Source organism: Xiphias gladius, chromosome 7 (genome assembly GCF_016859285.1).
Source record: "Xiphias gladius isolate SHS-SW01 ecotype Sanya breed wild chromosome 7, ASM1685928v1, whole genome shotgun sequence".
Lineage (NCBI taxonomy): Eukaryota > Metazoa > Chordata > Actinopteri > Istiophoriformes > Xiphiidae > Xiphias > Xiphias gladius.
This window is the reverse complement of record NC_053406.1, coordinates 24,960,728-24,981,185: the sequence shown is the minus strand read 5'-3', so window position 1 is coordinate 24,981,185 and position 20,458 is coordinate 24,960,728. Positions and strand designations below refer to the sequence as shown.

The following is a 20,458-nucleotide window of genomic DNA, read 5'->3' as shown; positions in this document are numbered from 1 at the left end:
TGACTCCTGAAAAGATATTTGGTAGGACACCCAGTGCTGTGTGACCTACAGTTTTCCACTGAACCCCCATGCACAGAGAGGAAACCTCCAGTGGTTTTCTTTGTCAGACGGTCTTCCCAGGAGTTCGGTCTGGAGTGTAATGAGCTACCTCAGGCTCAGGTTCTTTTAAGGGAGACTCTGGAGAAGCTGGAAATGTCATTTACTGTTAAGACCTGCTGTGGTCAAAGCTCAGAAGGAGCCCTGGGGTGAAATGGCACTGAGTCCCCGACAGAGTGATGTAAGCGATGAACTGCGCGGCCACTCCTCTCTCCTCTCAAATGACCTACTCATTTGATCCGTTTCCTCCACATCCACAAGACAAAACAGGAGACTCAAGTCTACGACATCTGAGATGCCACTAGTCCGATTTCGATGAAACTGTTCGGTGTAATCCAAGACTGAATTCCTGAGAGCTGCGACGGGTTTAGAAACCCAGGGAGTCCTGAACAACGCTATGGGCGAGGTATATATTTCACTTCCGCAGCATCAGCATGGGACTGGCACAGGACTTGTGATGTGATAATGTGATAAATTATATTAATACTTTTAAGATTATTTCTTCGGATTAACAGGACAGATAAGGGCTTAAACAAATCTCTGCAAATGGATGTGGGTGACATGACATCACAGAGGGTGCAGCCATGTTCTTGGCCAACGGTAGCGATGAGGAGGCCGTATTTTAACGGTCTGAATACCAGATTTTTATGCTTTACAACCTACCAGTCCAGGTTTAGTGACAGTTGGCAGGAATGATGACTGGCCTCCTTTACTGGCATTAGCATAACTTACAGCTTATTAACAGAACGCACCATGATTAACATGTCAGCGTGGCACTGAGAATACAAATGCTCATTGAGGGACAGGCTGTTTTTATGTGTTGTTGTTTTTTTTAACCATCTGTATTTTTACACTGTATTTTTAAATCAGTATTTTGTGATGCTATATGTTTGGAGATTGTGGAAGCCTGTGATCCAAGAAAAAAATTTTCCATGAGAACAGATTGAGGAGAAGAAGCATTATCTTAAAAACATATATATAACATATATATATCTCTTCACCAATTCAATAAAACTATAATTATCATAAAGCATTTATGGTGCATAATCAAGCTCAATCTAAGGAGACTGAACTTGATTAAGGCAGGACCACTGTCCTTGGATTAAACCATAAACTTTTTCGATTTTGCTCAATCAATTGCACGCCTGTTCTTCACACTGTAAAGTGGATTGAGGCCTGAAGATGAGGAAGGGGAGTTACTCTAAAGAGAAAGATCTGTTCCTCTCCACGCTCGTAAATGAGGCGTGTTCAGCTGCTCACACGCGGAGACGGTGGGAAGGTGCCAATAGCCAGCATCAATCCATCTGCTGAGTTCAGTCCTTTGCAGTACAGCCAAATTATACAGTTACTGATAATGCTCTGCACACACTGTAGAATCCAATTAAATGCATTTGCTAATCTAAATTTTAACACGATGGGCTGGCAAGTACTTTGTTTTTAATGGCAGAAATATTAATGCAATTTGAAACATGGCGCGGCTGGACGAGAGCTCATCCTGGAGAGTCATAGGAGTTAAATGCAGAACAATGTGGTGGAGACTCAGGCTCACAGCTACAGACTTCCATGTCCTCTGCCCTTTTCCAACAAGCCCTAGTACTCTTTGTTAAATATACAGTCTGACGCTTCATTTATAATCTGTGAATGTCGTTGCCACGCTGTGTTTGAATGGAAAAAAAGCACAACTCTGAAGGCAGTGGACAGGATTTTATACAAGCTCGAAAGCCAAGGGGCGACCACAAGTGTGTTACGGACAGAAATCTTATATTTTCACGGAGTAAACAAAGGTTCTTGAATTAACTACACAAACCTACAAATTTATGATGAACAGAGACACCTGGCAAGGCCTCTGAAGCTGTTAGAAAAGCGTCAAATTCTCTGAGATCAGTCGGTCTTCCGACACAAAAACATATCAGTGGAAGTGTCAGGCCTACACAAGAAATCACTCTGGCAATATTGAGATGAGACTGAGATGTGAACAGTACCTGTAAACTTATCCAAGTAACTTGATTGGACATCCAGGAGAAAGTGACAGTTCTCTTCCCTCTGAACAAAGTTACATCCTCTTGCACTTTGGGAAGCTGCAGCTGGCAATTCAACAGTTTGAACATTTCCTTTAGACTTTGTGCAGACCTTTGCTTGCATCCTCATCCAGTCAGCAACCAGGGAAAAAAAACAAAAACAAAACAAAAAAACAACCAAAAAAAACAAAAGAGGCATTTTCATAGACACAAACTTAAAGGACGGGCTCTACCCGTCGACACTGGCAGTGCAAGGAAAGTTAACAAGTTGAGATTCTGACAGCCAAGCCAGCGAGCACCGTCCCCATTAGCTGCCATGCGTGAGAGAAGTGGTAACCTAATGTCCCGTCATTACTCGATTCCATCTATCAGCCTCTAAGCAATCCCTTGTCAGGACATCCGTCCTGAAAATCTTTCTGCTGCTTACAGCTGGTAAATTTATTGCCAGAACATTTATTATTTAGAAAGCAGGTTATACACACTCTTGCATTATTCACAATACAGTATCTGAATCTGCTGTTTTCCCATAATGACACTTTTCCCTCTCAAGAATGTACGCGTTCTCCAACTCTTACATTCTTATCTTAGCGTTTTGTTTGTTTTACAGTTCTTGTATTCAAAGCTTCTCTCCATACATTTAATTTTTGGTGCAACTCGGAGCCTTAATGTATTCCACACACCTCTAGGCATTGTCACTGACAGCAAAACAAACAACCAGCTCATTTATTGTCATTCAAGCTGACAATTTTAGTCAATACATGGCTGATAAATAGAAAATGAATCTGCAGCTGTTTAGATAACTGATTAATCTTTGAAATGGTTTTTTGAGCAAAAATGACACAAGTTATACTTTCTTAAATGTAAATAATTGTCTTTTTTTAGACGCCTATCATAATAAACTTAGTAATTCTAGTTTAGACGTCACCCTGGGCTTTGTTAAACTGCAATATGCAAGGATTTTTCACTGGTTTCTGACATTTTATTGACCAAATGATCAATCGACCGGGAACATAATCGGCAGAGTAAACAATATTGAAAACCATCGTTAGTTGTAGCCCTAAATGTTATTAAGTTTAAGGATTCGTCAGTTTGATTCTGCCCATTTACAACACCTGTATTAACCTAAATTCTGTTAGTATCTAATCTGTAAAATAACTCGGTATATTAACCAAAAATACTAACTCTATAGGAACATTGTAACTGTATTTCTAAACGCTTTTCATAGGACCTGCCACAGGTAATAAGGCCAGAATCAGCTTTTGAAAGGCCCTGAGCCGTCGTGAGAAATGATGTTTCCATTGCTACTGCATCATCCGGCCGTCGAAGGGGAAAAGATTAATTGAGAAAAAGAGGAAACATAACGTGCGCCGTGAGAGTCACAACAGGTGGGAAAATGAATAGGAGCTCATATCTTGAGGCAGTCACTGGAATGTTGACTTGACAGAACTACTGGCCACATAGGGCAATGATGAAAATGACTTAATTCAGTTCTAATGGACCAGCCCCTTCACACACTGAGGCCCCGAGGAAACGAGCCAGACCCTCTATAGAGGTCTGTACCCCCTGTGCTCCAATAAACACTTCAATGTAGTTAAAGCCCTTTGATCAACAAATGGGGAAAAAAAGAAAAAAAAACGCCACACAATTTCATCTTAAGTATTTTTTTGGCTTATTATTTAACAGTCAGTGAATCCTTCAGGTAAATCTATTTGAATCTCAGTGCAGAATGCAACACTCTCCCTTCAAGAGGTTAACTCACTTCACATTCACTTCTCATTTGCTGTGAGCACAATGACATAATCCCCTTTTCCAGCAGCAAATCAAAAGGAAGGCAGACTGTAGACGGCTTAACTTGGAGGCAATCTGAAGAAAGTGAAGAAAAAAAAGGGGGAACTGCCTAAAGCCACTGAGCAAGCTATCAATAGCCAATTACTGTTAGTATGAGTAATGGAGGAGAAATGAAATGGACTGGAGCAGACGAGAGGAGCTGCCTGAGGGTCACGGCCCTCAGTAGCAGGATGCAGAGGATCTATTCCGCCCTGCCTCGTGTAATTCATTGCCCTCACTGAAGAAGAACGCGAAGGAACAGAAGGGACAGAAGGCAGGAGAGATGGTGAACAGAAGAATGAGTTGGGGACAGCCGGAGACACAGAGGGCTGAAGACGTGGAGGGGGAAAGTTGGAGATAAAATTTATTCTAAGCACAATCTTACTTGGAGGTTTAACATTCAACTGCAGCTCGAAGCCAACCTGAAAATATACGGCGCAAGGTTATTAAGGTAATTAAGCCCAAAGGGTAGCAGCAGCTTCTGTCAACAGGAACCATACTAAAGCCTGGAACCGATGATAAACCAGATTTCCCATCTCAATGTGGTCAAAACTTTTTTGTTTTCACCTTGACCAAAACCTAATTAAAGCCCAATCCAACCAAAAAGCACCAGATCTTTTTGGCTTGCGGATCGGGACTCGGGCATCAAACACTAAGTTCTAAAATTGAGCCTATTTCCCCTTCGTACTTTCAAAGACGCAGCACAGCGAATAGATGTGCAGTGAATGCACCTCGCACTTTGCCTCTTTTGCCATTTTTTTTGCCTCTTCTTTCTAAGAAAAGGCAAAAAACAACATCCAACATTGGATGCAGGGGAAAGCAGAGAGAGGCATCCCCCCACCTGCTGACTCTCGTATCTGAAATTAAAATCATCTCCACAGAAATGTCACATTTGGTGCTCTGTTTTAGTAGGTTGAGAGCTCCATCACCGGGGACTCAAAGCCTACGCTTAAAAGCCAGGGGAAAACGTTAAGTCATGCAGTATGAGGAGTTCAGCTTAGAAAAAGCAGAAAAAAGCTGAACTCTAACCATGTCAGGAAATGCTAACCAACTAAAACACTAAATGATGAAGGATCAGCAAAAGGCCTCAATCTTTGGAAGTCATACATCCATGTTCGCTATTCATCCTGGCTGTCTGCAGAATTAATGGGACTTTGAAGTACAGCTCGGAGGAAAAAGGTTAAACTGCATCTCAGTCGGTGTTTGCACATTGATCTACGCTGTGAAATGATGAACAATGAGAAAAGTGGCCTAGGTCTTTTCAATTGCATTTAGCTTCAAATGATTTTCTCCATCCATCCAAAAAAGGATTCTAAACTGTGATTACTAAGAAGATAAAAATGAAGAAGCTCCCCCCTAAGAAACCCGGCGTGTCAGTATAATGTAGTCAGTCATTTATTTTGATTGACAGATACATCATTAAAATTCTGAGCAGTCAAGAACATAAATGATCTGCCAGTGTGTGTGTGTGTGTGTGTGTGTGTGTGTTTGTGCCACTATGTGCGTTTTAAATTGAGCGACTGCTCAGAAAATGCGGTAATGTGCGGCTGACACTTCTGAGAGCTGCGGTCTGCATGAGAAAGAGCCGAGATGAAGTGAATCACTGAGGTAGCCAAGCTGACTCGCATGTAATTAAAGCTACATGGAACAAAAAGGAGCAGGGGGCTGGGATGAGGAAAAGGGAAGCAAAAAAATGTAACACATGTGGGAAAGGGCTCTACTAAAACATGCAGAGAGGCTTCATATGATACAGAGGGCAGGCAAAAGGAAGAGACGAAGTCAGATGAGGCTGCACTTCTCAGGAGGCCCGAGGGTGTGTGCTGCTGCTGCTTCTCCACAAGCAGCAGAACCTCAAACAACATCGCCCATGTTTTCTCAGCGCTGGGAGAGGGAGGGGTTATCGGCCGGACTCAATGCACAAGGCTGGTACTTGGTACCGTCGCTCTGTACCGCTCAGCACTCTCACCACACACTCACTGCATTTACATCCACACGGTCATCTGGATAATAGCTCAAATGGTCAATGTCTGCACTGTACATATTCTGCTTTAGTTATCCACAAATGCAGAGGCCCTCCTGCGCCCAAAGGCGATGTTCCTGCAGAAACCTGCCAGTTTCCAATCAACACCAATCGTCACCTCATGATGAATCCTGGGAACGGCATCGGTGCGTCCAGAAGCTAGGTGCTTAATACAGTGCATACGTTGGCACACCACGCACGTATATGTGGTGTATGATGTTTAAAAACATCACGGTGCATGTATGTTTGCTGCAGTGAAAGCCGGAAAGCATCCGTCAGTTATGAAGGCTACGATGTATGTTCGGTACAGTCCATACGTGTGTGTTACTGTTAATGAAAACAAGCGTGCACTGATACTGGTACTGAATCCAAACGTAACTTTTTAGATTTGGCAGCAAAGAAAAACTAAACTCATACTATGATTTAAACTATATGTACAGTCCCTGGTTGAAATTATTGGCACCCCTGAATTTAGAAAATCTTCAGAAATAAATGCAAATGAACCAATTTTTTATAATCAGAATAATTAATAAAATATAAAATGTATGCTTAACGCAATAATTGGCATCTTTTCGATGATATTAAATTAGTTCCTCAAACAAACGAAAAACAAATAAGACTAACCTGTGCTTAATTTTCAGTGCTCACATGACTTGAATGAATGAACAGTGGTTTTACTGCATAAAAAGAGGCTGATTGTGTCCAGTTTCTTTTTCACAGCGGCAAAGACGAAATAGCTGTCTGAGACCATCAGAATTAGTATTATCAAGAAACATAACAATTCCAAAGGCTATAAGCCAAATGCCAAAGATCTTGAAACCCCTGTTTCAGCAGTTATCAGGAATATTCACAGTCATAAAACTGTTAAGACGCTTCCAGGACGTGGTGCTAAGAAGAAACTCAGTGAGAGAAGTCTGTGATGGTTGATGTGGATTGTGGATAAAACACCACGCAATAGATCTGAAGAGCTTCAGGCTGACCTGGAGCAATCTGGAGTGGTGGTTTCAGCCCGCATCATTTGCACACTAAACCAGGTAGGGCTCCATGGGCGAAGGCCAAGGAGGAAACCACTACTGAAAGAAAGGCACAAAAAGGAGAGACTAATGTTTGCAAAGATAAGCCACAGTCTTTCTGGGATAATGTTCTGTGGACAGATGAAAACAACGAAGAGCTCTTTGGAAATGCAGTTCATCAGGTTGTTTATTGGCGCTGAAATTAAACCCATAGGGAAGAGAACACCCTACCTACAGTGAGACATGGTGGAGCTTCTGTCACGCTGTGGGGCTGCTTTGCTGCATCTGGTACTGGAGGCACTGAATGTATCAAAGGAATGATGAAATCAGGAGATCACCGAGGCATTTTAGAGCCAAATCGGTTACCCAGGGTCAGAAAACCAGGTTCGAGGCGAAGGTCTTGGGTCTTTAAGCAGAACAGTGACCGAAGGAACACTTCCAGCATTACAATAGAACGGCTGAAAAGGAAAAGACTGACTTTTTTAAACTGGCCAGCAGTGAGTCCTGACCTAAATCCCACTGAAAACCTTTGTGGAGAGCAGAAATTTGCCACTGCAAAAAAGGACAAACTTAAAAGAGCTTGAACGCAGAGCAGTGGAAGAGTGGCAGGAACTACCAGCAGGCAGGTGCAAGAAGCTTCTAGATGGCAACAAGAAATGTCTACAGGCTGCCATTGTTGCCAAAGGTTCTGAGACGTAACATTAGTAAAGGGTGCCAACAATTGTGTCTGGGGTACATTTTCTGTTTGTATTATTTCACTTTTGTGAAAGTTTTGTTTTTCATTTCCTTTTGTTCCTTTAACCTGGACATTTTATCAAAATATTCTGATTATACAAAAATTGGTTAATTTGCATTTATTTCTGAAGATTTTTCTAAATTCTCTACTTCAAATTCAAGGGTGCCAGTAATTTCAAACGGGGCTGTACAAAACAGACCAAGCCTTTGCAGGTATGTACTGTATAAGCCCTTGTTTAGGTTCAAGCAGTCAAGCGATTTACACCCATCGGGGTCCAAAGGTCTGAAACTATTTTCAAGCGGTCTCGGACTTTTGGACCCCACTCTAGGTGTGGTGAAAGTCGAGAGGAAAGCTGACAGCCCCTCTGTAGGAAATTCATTAAAGTGATGTACCACTGATTTCTGCTTTCTCAATTTTAATAACTCAGTAATGCAAATACAATGAAAACTGGCTCTGCTCAACAGAAACCAATAAAACGCAAGACTAGAACCTGCTGCAGGAAATGCTTATGATGATGCAAATAAAAATGTAGCTACCCCTGGAGTAAAATTAAAAAAACTAACACAAACTAGAGTTTAAATCTTCTATTCCAAACTAAATAAAAAATAGCAATGAAAAGACTCTGGCCAGGGATCAAAATGATGCTCCCTTCTGGTGTAACCGCGCTGTACAGGCTCAGCGCGATTGAGATAGATGGAGTAATTTTCACTTTAATAATCCTCCATAATTCACCTCCCAACCTCGGTGCTGGAATCTGAGGAGGAGCAAATTAGCGGGACGACACAAAGTAGATCAGACTGTTTGAGGGAGGGTGATTAGGCATATGGACGCGCAGGCAGGACGTACGCATTTGTGTGCGTGGGTATGGATTAGCTGTCTGTGACGTCACGTCTCCCTGCCGCCTCCATTGCTATTCAAGGCCATGCCTGGCAAGGGGGGTATGATTTCTCTCCCTCCCCTGCCTTCCCAGCAGGCATGTGAACACCCTTACCATGTGTTTACAGCCCGCATGGCGGCCTCGAATCCATCAGACAGCAGCCGCTGGTCAGAGAAGCACCGGCTCTCCAAATATTACCCGCCTGGAGCAGAACTACTACAGCAGCCAGCAGTTCTTCAGGGGAGATATTAATTTGAATTTCAGCGATTTAGCATGGCAGTTTGGGAAACGTTGGTGTGATGAGTGAGGGTGAAAGAAGATAATAATTTTGGACATTTAACCAAAAGCATAATTGGGTATCAAATAGGCATATTCAAATTCTGTCACACCTTTGACTCGCTCTGAGAAAGAAAAGATACCCAGATGGACGTTGTGTTTGAATACATGCAGGGATTACAGTTAATGTGGAGCTAAATAATAAAATCACAGCACTGCTGAAAATCAAACATGAAATCTATAATAACGCACAATTTGTGCTGGTTTGCTGGACAGGGTATAAATAAAACCACGAGTAAAGGGTCTGAATACTTATGTCAATGTGATATTTCAGTTTTTCCTTTTTAATAGATTTCCAAAAAAATTTCTAAAAATCTGTTCTTCCCTTGTCATTATGGGGTATTAAGTGCAGATTGCTGAAGGAAAAAATGAATTTATAGGATTTTAGCACAAGGCTTCAACACAACAAAATGTGAAGAAAAGGTGAAGGGGTCTGAATACTGTCTGAATGTACAGGATACGAGGAAAATAGAACAGGAAATATAATAGAAAAGGCTACAACATTATCGACCACCAGGATGGAAAACTGCCTCGCTTACCGAGACACGAATTCATCATATATTCAACATATTAGAAGTAAATGCAGTATATTATAAGAATGTGACAGTCTTTAAAAATGACTTGTTGTTTCCTGGACATTGAAATGTATTTCTGGGAATGATACTGCACATATTTGATCCGTATGCCCTATAGACAGCAACAGCACAGAAACAGTTACAGAGCGCATGGCTTACTCTCGTTTTTCCACAGAGTATCCAACTTAAATATTAGCCTGTTCCCATTTTATGATGAAAGTCTGCATTTATAAAGCTTGAAGGAGGCAGAGGCTTCACAATCAAACAGCCATGTGTCTGAATGTTGGGAGCTGGAATCAAAAAGACCTAAAAGTGCAAGTCTTAAACCACGTTACGTTACAGGTAACCTGAAAGAGTTACTTTACATTAAAAGGTTTTTTCTAAATAATGATAGGTTACACAACAAACTAACTGCTTACAAGCAGTACCATTTTATATTTTGAATGTTGAATGACTCTTTGTTCGCCTCGCCAGGACTGATGCTAAAAGCAGACAGTTTTCAACAGCCAGAGTGTTCGGATCACAACATCTAGAAAATCAGTCCCCCGAAAGAATGAAAACCCGCAGCGTCGCAAGGCCGAAGAGCAGCTTTAAGAACTACTGAGCCACGTTACCTTTTCATTTCAAAAAAAGGCTAAATGTAAAACGTCAGTGTAGTCAAGAGAAAAAGGTATGCTCGATGACAGTTTGGAGACTTCGGGGACTGAAAAATTATGTCAAATTATGAGGAATCTGTTACCATTCAACTTCATTGGTTTCCTACCAACGGTGACAAAATGAAATCGGCATTTTACACTCTAGCTGATTTACTTCCTATGAACTGGGATAACCTTATTCCAACATGCCGTCTAAAACAAACAAAGCGACATCACTTGCTCTCTTCATCTGGAGGAACCACTGAGAGTCGGGAGAGGTGAATATCTGCTCATTAGACTCGGGACTCACCTCTCTGCCGTCTTCTGCTTCCTCCTGACGTCTGCTCTCTGAAACACACTCCACCTCGGAGAAGCCAACTCCAAACTCTCCCTCCCCCCGTTTTCTAATTAGTATTTCTGGAGAAAGACTCACTGACATTGCTGCAGTAGGAACTAGTTTAATTCCACTTTGTTAACACACCTAGAAACCTCATGACACATCTGGGTTTAAAAACTGCCGAGCTGGTCTCCAGTAACGTTACAGCTCGAGACACTAGGCTACACACTAATATGCAGGAGACCAACTCATTGTCTCAGAGGAGACAGGAACCATGGAAGACGACTGAACCTTAGCACAAAGGGACATCGTTTTGAAAAGTTAAAACAAAACCACAAATGATAGAATGAGTAATCAAAAGAATAACTCTTCTTTAAGGGTATTGCACGGTGTCCTACAAAGGTTATATAAAAAAGGCTGACTGATCCAGCAGAAAGTCAGACATTAACAATCCGACTCTGTTGTTGCAGAAGGAAATTCATTTTCCCTAAATATTCCTCCTCAGGGCTGCAATAACACCTCTTGTTCAAAGTGGGCGTACAGTTAGAAAAAAGCACACATGGTGATTGGAGTGCAAGCAGCGTTAAAATAATCTCACTCATGCTGTTTTGTCAAAAAAGTATATGACTCCTCATCAGTCATTTCACCTGCTGTCACTTTACCTGTGGAAATCATGACTGTTGGCAAACTCAACACCAAGTGCATTAGTCTTTGCTCGGTTTTGCTCTGCTCTACTCTTTACAAGCAGAGCGATCTGTAAACCCATTCAGTATCAAAGTCAGACGTGTTAATCAACTGCGGATCCACTGGACAATCTCCGTAGTGACCACTCGTAAAGAGCAATGACACGAATGCAGAAGAAAATTCTGAATCGGCCAGACGTCTCGATGCAAAAGCTCACAGGTACGAGAAATGTCTGACAATCTCCATCTTGGTAGTGTTGTCCATCCTCTGACTGCCAGTTACACTGATTTTAGTCATGCATTTTTTTTTTTTTTTTTTTTTTTCCAATTGGAACATTAGATTGTGAGAGTATGAGGAAAACACAAACCCAACAAGTGAGGCAGTGCCAGAGAGACTCTGGTGTCTGAGACAGGAGGCAATAGATCATAGTTTTTATTTACAATACGGTTATAATACCTAAAAAATAATTCTAATTTCTGTTTCGACGCCACATTCATTCTGTGCTTAATGTGATTTTTGCGGTTGTGTGATGAAACCGATCAGCAGGATAAGATTTGGCCGACCAGAGGGGAAGGGAGGGAGCCAGAAAGGCGGCATAATCCAAAGAGAATACTTTGCCGGTTGCGAGGATCACGGAACGTTTATGTCTGTGTCTGAGCCCCATTATTCAAAAAAGCAAAATTGCTGCTGCACTGGATTGTGTTTGACTGAAGCTACCATCATCATCATCATCATCATCATCATCCATCAGCATCTCTACAGTACCTCTCCTATGACGGATTCCATCCCGTTTGAGAGTGAAACGATGGGCTTAGAAAAAAGACCTCTGGTTCTCATGGACTGATACCAAAATGTAAGGTGCACTGTCACCATTTTACATAGACGGTAGGTGTAGAAATCTAAAGAAACTCTGTTGTCAAGTGCCCCTGTAGATGAAACATCTTGACATTCTGTCTTATCATCTACATACATTTCTTTTTTTTTTTGGAAACAACCACAAACATGTCACGCTCCTCTTCCGCCTCTTACAGCCCTTTTCAGTCCTCCTCCCTCGAGCGCTACACCTGCCTCCTGATGCCACATAAACCGATCGTCCAAATTTCCCCGCACTGACTACTGCGGCGAACCTCACACACCAAACGCAGGTCTGCGCAGAACGGCTCACATCCGAAAGCCCATGGTCCGAACCATTAAACCAGTGCAAACCAGGCCTGCAGTGCTCCAACAAAAAAAAAAAAAGAAAAAGTGTAAATGCATGTGAACTCAAATGAATAACTCCTAGTGAATCACAAACTCTGCACATGTTTGTGCTTTTAAGAATCCGACATATAAATTTCTAGTTTATGACGTCAACAGCGTTTAATACCCCAGGATTTTTAAACATTTCATCAACTTTAAACTTCATGTATAAATTATGAGCATCGATTTGCATTTAATACTTTGTTGAGCAGGAAAATATGAGCCTGTATTCAAGAGATTATTCTTTAAACTGCTCAAAGCTAAGACTAATACTGAATAGGTTCAGGTAGTGTTAATTCAGTCACAGAAAGTTCGCTCAGGATCTTACTCAGACAGGCTCTTGTGGTTTTGACATCATGGAATAACTGACGTGAATAACTGAAAACCTGAAAACTGTACAAGCTAAGTCAGGCGAAGGGATGAAGGCGGTCATGAATTATACAGTAGCATTAAAAAAAAAAGGAAGAAAAGAAAAAACAGGTTTTATCTCATTTATGTCACAGAATTTAACCAAAGGCACAAGATTATACATTCAGGTTTTATAACATTAGGTATAATTGTTAGGTGGCCACATCACACTGAAGCACCTTACAGCGCATTAAGTGCTTCCTGACTCTTCAGCCACATGGACTGGATAAAGACACTCATCCTTTAAGATAAACAGAGACTAAAACGCAGAAGTTTGGGTGAAAATGCAAGTCTAACCTCATAACGTCTTCACAACGATCATGGGAAAGAAGCCAAACCCCCAAAAATTGACATTTTTTAAGCAAATGAAGAAAACTCCTCATTCATTCCCTGTCGAAACTGTGCTTCTAAAAATGGTGCCAAAAACCTTTCTTCCCCAGATGCTGCTCTGCTGATGATGATGTTAAACTTAAAACAATATTCTGTGTTATACCATCTTAACATAACACCGATTTACCATGTTATCAGTTGCTGGAGGTTATGGCAACATTTAGCCGTATTGGCCAATACTGGCATGTCAACATGCTAAATTATTATTAATTTGATTAAGACTGAGGGAATCCATTCATATGTTTTTAAGATGCTGTTGAGAACTTCTGAGAGACAAGCTGGAACTGAAATTTCTTGATGGGGTCAGTTCTGGTGACCGCGAAGGTCCGTACCAAGTGATATTCCTCACCCAAAAACTGCTTGCATGGCCTATAACAAATTCAGGAAAAAATTACCAACAGCTTCCCTGGCTTGAATTGACCAAAGAAAAAAAAAATTAATTGATTTAAAAAAAAAAAAAAAATCAAACTGGTGTGGACCAGTGTTTCGCAGAGCAGTGCAGTTCACTGAATAAGCATCCAGTATTGATTTTGGAACAGTGTGTTCTAAACAAGCCCCTCAAAATATTATTGTTTTGGACACAATCCCCGCCATACAAATTACGTTCAGCTTTAAAGAAAAGCTAAAAGAAAAAAACAGAGGAGAGAAAACAATAATATCATTATTCTGTATTTCAGTCACTGACAGAGAGAGAACAGCAGGCCCAAATGTTTGGCTAAGTTTATCTTGAATAATAACACAATAAAACAAGTACCACGATCCCCATCAACCCGTTTCAGCTCACTTTGTTCTCCACAAGTGAAATCGTGCTCGATCTTAAGCAGACAGAGATGGAACGCGCCGTGGTTAACAAATTATGACTCAGGATTTTCGACAAGTAATGGTTTATGACTTTTCACAAGTTGTGAATTATGACGGCGCTAATATGATCTGCATTTCCTCCGCTCTTATTCGGAGCCGCTGTGTACCTCACTGTACTCGGGTCACTCGGCATAAATCACTATTTCAACGACGAGGCACAATCCGGCTCAGGAATTAATTAGTACAATGTAAGGGACACCGAGCTGTAATTAAAAGCGCAGAGGAGCTTTGATCTTCCTAAAAATGTATTCCACACACCTGCAGTAATTATCACACACAGGAATAAAGTCCTTGCGTGTGACACGCGGAAAACCTATGTAATGTCAAGCCATCCTAAGAAAATGTCAGAAAGCAAGGAGGCATGGAAATCTAACAAAAATGAAATGACAGACGTTAGCTAACGTAAAGTACAAGGACAGTTAGTTCATAAATAAATACAGAAGTTGTATAAATTTCTTTATCAGAGTCCAATAATGTGTTTATTATTCATGAAGAACCCTTTTCGCTAATTATGCTGCTGATCATTAAAAAAAAAATTCTGCAGACCATTTCAGTGTCATTACAGAGTTCTGGTTCAAAAAAACAAAAAACAAAACAAAACAAAAAAACTGCTTTACTTTAAGTGTCTAACATAGAAGCAAAGCAGCTGACAAGTATAGAGACTGGTCTCAACTCCTTCATCATACCCGTCAGACATAGAGCTCCACTGTCTATTCTATACAAGTGCGGCACAGTGCTGTGGAGCCTCCCTAGTTCCCCACTGTTTTTCTTTACATACTGTACATGCTAGTTACACACATCCTGATAAGCATTTATTTTCCTTCCAGGTGGAGATATACACAATGCTGCTATATCTGCAGCGAAAGGCCAGTGATGCCGAAAAGCAGTCGTCATGAAAAATACTTAAAGATCTTCAGTGTTGCCTGAAAGAACTTACAATCATCAAATGAACATACAGATATTTTACATGATTATGAGGACATCTCAACAGCAATTCTGCCAAGTCCATCTTCCTTTAAATATTCACTTAGCTCTTTCATTATTCTAATTTCCAAAGAACCATAACCCGTTGATCTCTCGACTGTGCCAGTTTCTTCTCATTGTTACCAAAACATAAAGTTGCATTAATCATTTTTTTGGCCACTGGGGGCCAGTGAAACACACGCGACCTGACATGCTGTATTATCACGTGGTTGTTATGGCAAACATTGTCAGCAAAGAATTGCTTATTTGCCACTCCAGCAAACACAGCAATATTAGCATTAATTTGAAGTCTTCTTTCCAAGTGATGATGATTGTATAAGTCTGGTATTCACTTTTTTGCTGCTGGTGCCGCAGTTAGAAATAGCGTTGATGAGAGTTGCCAAGACTGAACCCTACAGTAAAAAGGCCATAAAACCAAAACATGAGCTAAAAGAGGCTACTCTAAAAACTCTCAAAACCTGCACAACTGGGTGATTATTTACTGTGTGTCCATCTCTACGACCTCTTTCATAGTAGACATAGTCTACTTTGTGTTAATTTAACACCGAAAAAAAGTCATTTTATAAGCATGAAAGATCTGTTGGTTGACAATCCAGTGTAGTTCCTGAATTTGTTGAGTGGGACACAGTTGGCCAGCAGCAAGAGATTTCCCAGTCGATGGTTTACTTAGAGTTTGCTGAACTGTTGGTTGGGCTTTTGAGCAGATGGTGCTGTTCTTCTTCATATATACTTGCATTGCTAAGATAATTTCCATTCTTCTATTGGTAAAAAGAGTTTAAAAAAAAAAGCCTGTTTTGCTGAGCAGATGTAATGAATTATTATTTTATGACTGTTTTATAAAAAAAGGCTGTTGAGCTGGTGGACGGGAGAATCGAATAGTGCCCTACTACCTACCAGTATGTAAAGCCACCAATGCTGTACAAATTCCGCCATACACTTAAAAACGCTTCACAATAGATATTCAAGCAGGGTGACTGAGCACAAAAAGAATACGTAGACACAGCCTGAGTCATACACCACAGTCCATTAACAAACTAAACTAAGCACAAAACGGTAGTACCTCAATGCTCTGTGAGGCGTGTGGAGAAATAATCATGATAAATCAAGGTTCACAGTCCATTTTTTTTTTTTTCCACTGAATATGCTCCACGGATCAGATGAGGTGTTCACTCCCGATTCCTGCTTCTGGGCAGGAACTCATCAAACAAGACACGTGGAAGCATCAAGTGTAGAGGTAACAAACCCCAACCCAGCCAACCCACAACCAGGCCGGTCACTCCTCTGCACAAGCCAAGGTCAAACTGCCAAATGGGGCCGGCAGCACATTTTCCCAGCCTGCACTCACAACCCCAATGAATCGAGTCCTCGCGGTGTAAACCACAAGGCCCTGCCACCGAATAAATGCCCAGGTCAAGCCGGTAATTACATCAAAAGAAAGGCTTGCCAAGTGTTACTATCAGTGCCAAATGTTTGCCATTCTTTACGTCACACCTGCTGGATTTGTCATCATTCCTATTCATGCTCTTTCACCCTTTCTATTGTCTGCAGATTCAAAGTCAGTCTCTTTCACTCTCATGCTGACATTTTGTCTGATCTTTACTTCTTATGCCTGCAATTCCTCTGTCACTCTGAGTCTCTTCTGATTCTCAAAGCCCGTATGGCTGTCCAAAGGCACATCTCTCAGGGTCGTGTATCACCACAGTCAGTCACAATATCACTCTGACACCGGGTGCTGTATATTGAGCCTTTGATTTGCACTGCCCTTCAAAAGGGCACAGAAACAATACAAGTACGGAAACTGAGTTAAATAAAGTAGACAGTACTTCCTTTAACGTGATTTATAGACTGCATTAGTGCAGAGAATTAGCGAAGACTCTCTGGGCTTTTCACACTTTTGATTGATCACTTTATTATAATATATTATAATTTCTACTTTTGAGCACAAATATTCTTTTTCAACATCATGAAATTCTCTAAACCCTGTTTTGATCGCGCAAGACCATAGCTGATCAAAGACACGAGCAAATTTATGATGAAAGTGGAGAAAATGAAGTCCATCTTTCTCATTCGAATTAAATTAATCAACCATTTGTGTTTTGATACTTTCTTTATTCCAGTTTTTAAGTTGACATCCCTTCTCAGATAAAATCATCCCTTCCCCAGTCACCGTAATTTGTACCATTAATAATGATGCACTACTTCATATGAACATCTAAATGCAATTTGACCGATCACACATTCTATTTTTGGTCCCTATGGTTTTCAAATCGGGTGCAAGACGCACAGGAACACCTCAGTTTGCTTTACGTGAACCCCTGACCACAGTTTTTAAGTTCAGTAGACCAAGGACTGCTTCTTTAAAAAGTCTCATTTGAAAAACACTGTCTGAAATTTTGGGCCGTGGTTTCAAGGAAACAAGACTCAGTCAAAGTCTAGCATATGGCTGGACCTTCCTTTATCTGTTTGCTTCTCTTCTTCTGTCTGTGCTCACATATAAAGTAATTTAATACAGCCAAATTCCCAATAAAGTAGTTCTCATTTAGATGTTTTTCTGTTTCTGTTGCCAGACAACGGAACAAGTACGCAATAGTGACTGAAACGCAGCCCATTAAGATGACATGTTAACCAGCAGTCACTTCCAAACCCTTTCCAAGCTGCTGCTCTGCTCTGCTAAAATCCTGATTTTATTGCTGCGTCTCCTACAAAATCACCACAAACATAAGTTAAAGACAACGGCTTTGCTGTGACTTCAGCTATAGTTACCCTGTAAAATGATCACTCAGAGGAAAAAGTTGGAAGCTCATTCACGTCTGTGTCAGCTGCCGTGCCATCAATTGAATGAAACGAATACAGAGGTGTTCCTGTGGAGGGGTAAGCTCGACCTCGCACTCTCGGGGTAAGACTGGACTAGATTTGTCACTAGTTGCTTTTGTGAAGAAAAGCCGCTAAAAGGGAATGACAGTCGATAAATCTAGCAGCAAAGGCACTAAATTGACAAAACTGCCTGTAAACACCCCCCTGATGACGCCATAGAAACTGGTTGCGCCAATTCATTTTGAAAGAGCAACGACCATTGGGGAAAGTCCAACACTGACAACCCCGGCTGACCCATGTTGTAACTTTATCACTCGATCACTCACTCACTCTGTTGCGGTCCAGCCAAAAACTGAAGGCTGAAGAATGAAAATGATAATCATGATTCTTTTCCTGCTCCACTTTGCAGCAATTATCTTTCAAATCAGACACACAGTACCCGTTTCTTCATATTCAGTTCAAATCAATACTCACGAGTCGGCAAAGTTAAGAGGTGTTTTGAAGAGAATAAAGTTTTACCTGCCAGAAGATGGTATCTATTGTGCTGCCCAGGAAGCCTTCTCTCGTTTCAGATGACAGGAGTTTGGGTCCAAGGATTGTCATGAACTCATCGAAGTCAACCTGTCCATCACCTGACACAATAAAGGACAGATTATTGATAGCTGGTGGTGAACCAATATACTGATTTGCATTGTTCCCAACTTTTGTGAAATTATTGGCTGGTTGTCAATGACATTTTAACTGTTGAGACCAAACCCCTCCCAAACATCCCCAGTGGTGATATCAAACCAAATGAAACTCATCCCATCTCCTCCCTACTCCTTATCCATCTCATAATCTGAAGAATGACTCTCCTGGGAACCGCAGAGCGCCATCCAGGCTGCATTACGGAAAGGCAACCTTTTTTTATATCTGGGTCCAGATCTAAATGTTAGTTCAGATCTCTTGTCTTGCTGTTAATATCATCATTAACATCTAATAAAGTGAAAATCATTCAGAAAGCAAGAAAACAATCTAGCATGTAGCTCTTCATTGGTTTTTGAATGAGAGGGAAAGCAGAGTAAGTGACAAATGATGTTCCTGTCCTGAAAAACTATGACTGATTAGCCCCTGAGCAAAGCACTCGGTAACAGCCTGCGGCTGAACGTGTGTAACTGCGTGAAATTGAAGCCAGGTGTTAAGGGAGAACTAGGAAACAACAATGAACTGATTTCTGCATTTTTTTTTTCAACAGTGTGTTTGTTAAAGCTCAGTTATTACACCCAATGTTTGGGCATAACGGGAAATATGGTTACTGTTTAAGTCTTTGTTATTATGCAAATTTAGGGCCAGCATGCTTCGAATCACACAGTTCAATAGACCATTTACCCCTGAGACGAGATAAAACACAGTGAGCTCTGACTAACTCTATAGTCGTAGCTATGCAGCGGAAAAAAGTTTACGGTTACTGTATCACTCACAACATGGAGTTCCTGAGGCGCACGTTGATTCCAACAGCACTGATCTGGGACCCTGCTGATAGTTGTTGAAGCTACTGCCAAAACAAAGCATCTCAAATCTGCAGACAGCAACAATTCAAGCTAAAATATCTGTATGTATGTGTATTTTTTTTATTTATTTATTTATTTATTTATATATATTATATATATATATATATATATATATATATATATATATATATATATATATATATATATATATATATTTATTTATATATATTATATATATATATATATATATATATATAAACCACACTACACTGAAAGCCCTTGCTGTACATTGTAGGCTAAAGGAATTGAGAAAAATTACATGGGGGAAAAAATTCAACAAAACTGGTTGAGAATTCAGATGTTTAGGTTTTAAATGAATGGTGTGGACATGCAACTCAGTCACTTCAATATAACTGAATTCAAAGCTATGATTTAAACCTAAACTGAGAGAAAGGCAGCTGTTGCGCAGCAAAACGCAGAATTTTGCAGCAGTTTTTCAGTTTTTTTCACCTAGTTTGTTCACTTTGTTTTTTGTTTTTGTTTTCTCATTTTTTTTCTTCTTAACTGTTCTGCTCTGTCTTTCTTCTTCCTTCTCCCACCTGCTCTTCCCGTATCTGCAGATGAGGCTGGCTGGGAGTGGAAAGTCAAAGTTGCCGGGGCAGGCGCCCAACCTGCCCCCCTTCCCTCCTGCTCTTCTGCTGCTCTCCACTATTTTTGCATTCACTCTCTGTAATATTCTGATGCATTGTACTTGCTTTGATCTGTATCTATGGATATTCAGCAGGGTAAATGCAGGGCTACAGGCCAGATGAAGCAGTGTTAAGACCCAGGGTTGTAGGTGCGTAGAGGAGGAGACGGTATGGTGGTGATGAGAGTTAGTGACAAGGTTAACCACTTAGTTTGGAAGAGGTTAAGAAGTACAGTGATTGTGTGTATGTTTGTGTAGTTGGTTGGGTTGTTTGTGTTGTTTCCTTGAGTAATAATATTTATTTTATATCCAAATAAATAAATGAATGAATAATAAATAAAATTTGTTGTAAAACAGGTTTTCTCAGCGCTTGATCTGCTTCCTCATCACTGCTCCCTGGTTTGAGCAAACAACAAACACAAAATGAAAA

The 20,458-nt window shown here is 40.8% G+C and overlaps 1 protein-coding gene across 3 annotated transcripts in view; it reads right to left on the bottom strand.

The window, feature by feature from the left end:
• Positions 1-20,458, bottom strand: part of caln1 (calneuron 1) — a 54,546-nt gene that overhangs the window by 10,677 nt on the left and 23,411 nt on the right. For all 3 annotated transcript variants that reach the window (XM_040129919.1, XM_040129918.1, XM_040129920.1), the window contains exon 4: positions 18,370-18,482. In XM_040129919.1, coding sequence (XP_039985853.1) covers positions 18,370-18,482 — 113 coding nt within the window. The remainder of the gene's footprint in view (positions 1-18,369; positions 18,483-20,458) is intronic.